The 2,471-nt window shown below is 45.5% G+C and overlaps 1 protein-coding gene across 1 annotated transcript; it reads left to right on the top strand.

Moving 5' to 3' along the window:
• Positions 1–252: 252 nt before the first annotated feature.
• On the top strand, positions 253–2,060 carry CUNH10orf120 (chromosome unknown C10orf120 homolog). Its single transcript, XM_017858708.1, has 3 exons — positions 253–485; positions 697–772; positions 1,284–2,060. Exons 1-3 carry the CDS (start codon positions 310–312, stop codon positions 2,037–2,039), a joined length of 1,008 nt encoding a protein of 335 aa, XP_017714197.1. The 5' UTR covers positions 253–309; the 3' UTR covers positions 2,040–2,060.
• Positions 2,061–2,471: the final 411 nt, after the last annotated feature.

The raw sequence follows: 2,471 nt of genomic DNA on the forward strand, positions 1-2,471 counted from the left end.
GTCTTCCTCTTGTGAAAACTGAGCAGTCTTGTGGGTTTGTCAGTGGCAGTGACATGGTCAGATTGCCTCCCAGCCACATTTTCTATCCATTCTCTTCCTCTGGACTCCAACACACCAGGAGCCTGGCAGTGTGTGTCCATTTCACCCCAGGGAATCATTCAGTGTCTTAAACTCAGACCTCACAATAGACCCCAGGTAAGCCAGTTATGATGCAAGAAATGTTTGTGACTTACCCTCGGGCCCTCATCACATTGTCTTAGAAACAAACTCCAGGCATGAACACCTCCTGTCCTAGCTTATTGGCGGAGTATGATCAGAGAACAGAAGAATGACTGTCAGAGGATTGAAAAACAGAGGGCTAGTGACACAATGGCCCAAGAAAGGAAGAATGAAAAGCCAGTCAGAATATTTAATACCAGCTACTCCTTTCAGGATCAAGCCCCAGTGTGTTGCCAAGAGGATCTGAGTTCTGCCTCACCGTTGGGGTGAGTCTGACTTGCACTTTAGTCTGTCCATGTCAGAAAGAGGCCAAATGAAGAAGCCTACCCAGTGGTTAAAGAAACCCCTGCTCATGGCGGCTTCAGCCTGACTGGTGCAGAATAACACTTTCTGAGCCTTCCTACTCCAGGAGGGAAAAGTAGGAAGGACTTTTCCAGAATTCTGATAATTCTGATACTCCTGCTTCTCTTCTTGCAGGACATGGAGCAAATTCTACAGATCAGACCCACGGATTGCCCTCGGGAAATACTCCCCCTTGGAAAAAGAGATCCTAGTAAGTGTCCGGCAACTTTCACACAGAGGGGCCACACTGAAGCCAGCCAGTTTAGCTAGGGGGAGCCAAAGATTCACAAACCACCAGTAACAGAGCCGCCTCTCCAACAGTAGACTTGTATTGGCTGAATCTGTTAGTGGCTTCCACACTTGCACAGCAAAATACCCTTACCGACAAGTCCCACTTACAAACATAAGTAATAACAAATGATGAAAACAGTTATTTCTTCAGCTCTTACCTTGCACTGGTCACTTTCATATATGTTGTCTTGTCGAGGCTTTACCAAGACCCTGTAAAGTCAATAAAATTATTCTGAATTCATTGTAGGTCAGAGGAGAGTCAGGATTTGAACCCAAGGTTATCTGACCCCAAAAGTTCACCTGTTTTCCACTACAGAGGGGCTCAAACACTTTCCACAACGGAGGGGGAACCAGTCATTAGCAAATTGTTTCTGTGGGTGCCACCTGCCCCTGCGCTCTTGAGATTTTAATAATCCTTTCTGCATTGTCAGCATCTAGGTGGCATTCACACCATAGCAGCAAGAAGGCTTTTGGCTCACAAGCACGAGGAAGAATGCCAAATGCTCAAGGAACTACAGTTGCTGTCTCCGGACTACAAACGGGCAATGGAGTATAAAAAGGAACATTCCTTACCTTGCGCTATTTGTGCACCCCTAGGAAAAATATGGACAGCAAAGGTGATTGTGCCCCTAGAGGCATTTAAAATGCCACAACGAGAGCAGGTGAACGTCAGTAAGCACATAGAGAGAATGAGGCTTGCTCGGGCTCTGGGAAATCATCAGCGTTTACCCTACATTGAAAGGTTTACACGCTCCTCATTTCTGTCTGGGGTGGACCTGGGTCCAATGGCAAAAAATAAGGCCAGACAAAAGGAGGACAACTATGACACCCATAATTATGATGATGCTAACCAAGATGAGAAAGAGGTGGCAGAAGTAAAAAACACAAAAAGACGAGAAATAAAAATGAATGTAGTTTTCAAGTCAAAAGAACCAAAAAAATGTTTGACATACCATGGAAATGATCGCAAATCTTTCCTTCCCACAAAGAAACCAGAACGGTCCATCACAGGCCTAACGAACCGAAATCTTTTCTGCATATCAGAATTCCCTGGTGACTTAATGCTAATGAATCAGGATTTTATATCACGGAGAGACCACTTCAGTGATGTGGTCAAGACCTACAAGCTGGAAGAAGAGAGTATCTGGAAAGAGCGCATGCGTAAAGCAACTCCTTATCATTATTAAAGTTTTATTTATTGCCCAGGGTAACCACGTGTCCTGGTCCTTATTATTCCTGCCAGCTGTGCCCCAGGCTCCTTGCCACCCCATCTTATATTGGGACTTTGGCTTCCCCTGCCCAGTCTCCAGGAGGGCCTCAAGGTAAGACCTACCTGCTGAGGCTTCCTGACCTCAGGCAACTTTTGGCTGTTGCTCCCACCCTCAGCAACAGCCCAGACCTTCTCCTAACCTACTCCCATTGAGGTGTGTGTCTGTTATCTATTTCCATGAAACAAATCACCCCCAAATTTAGTAGCTTAAAACAACAATCATTAATTTTACTTGTAATTTTGTGGGTTAGCAATTTAAGCTGGGCTCAGCTGGGTGCCTCTCTTGAGCTCATCTGGGTTCCTCATGTGTCTGTAGTTAACTGCAGTAAATTAGTTGGCTCTCCTTCTG

Source organism: Rhinopithecus bieti, unplaced genomic scaffold (assembly GCF_001698545.2).
Source record: "Rhinopithecus bieti isolate Rb0 unplaced genomic scaffold, ASM169854v2 scaffold_42745, whole genome shotgun sequence".
NCBI lineage: Eukaryota > Metazoa > Chordata > Mammalia > Primates > Cercopithecidae > Rhinopithecus > Rhinopithecus bieti.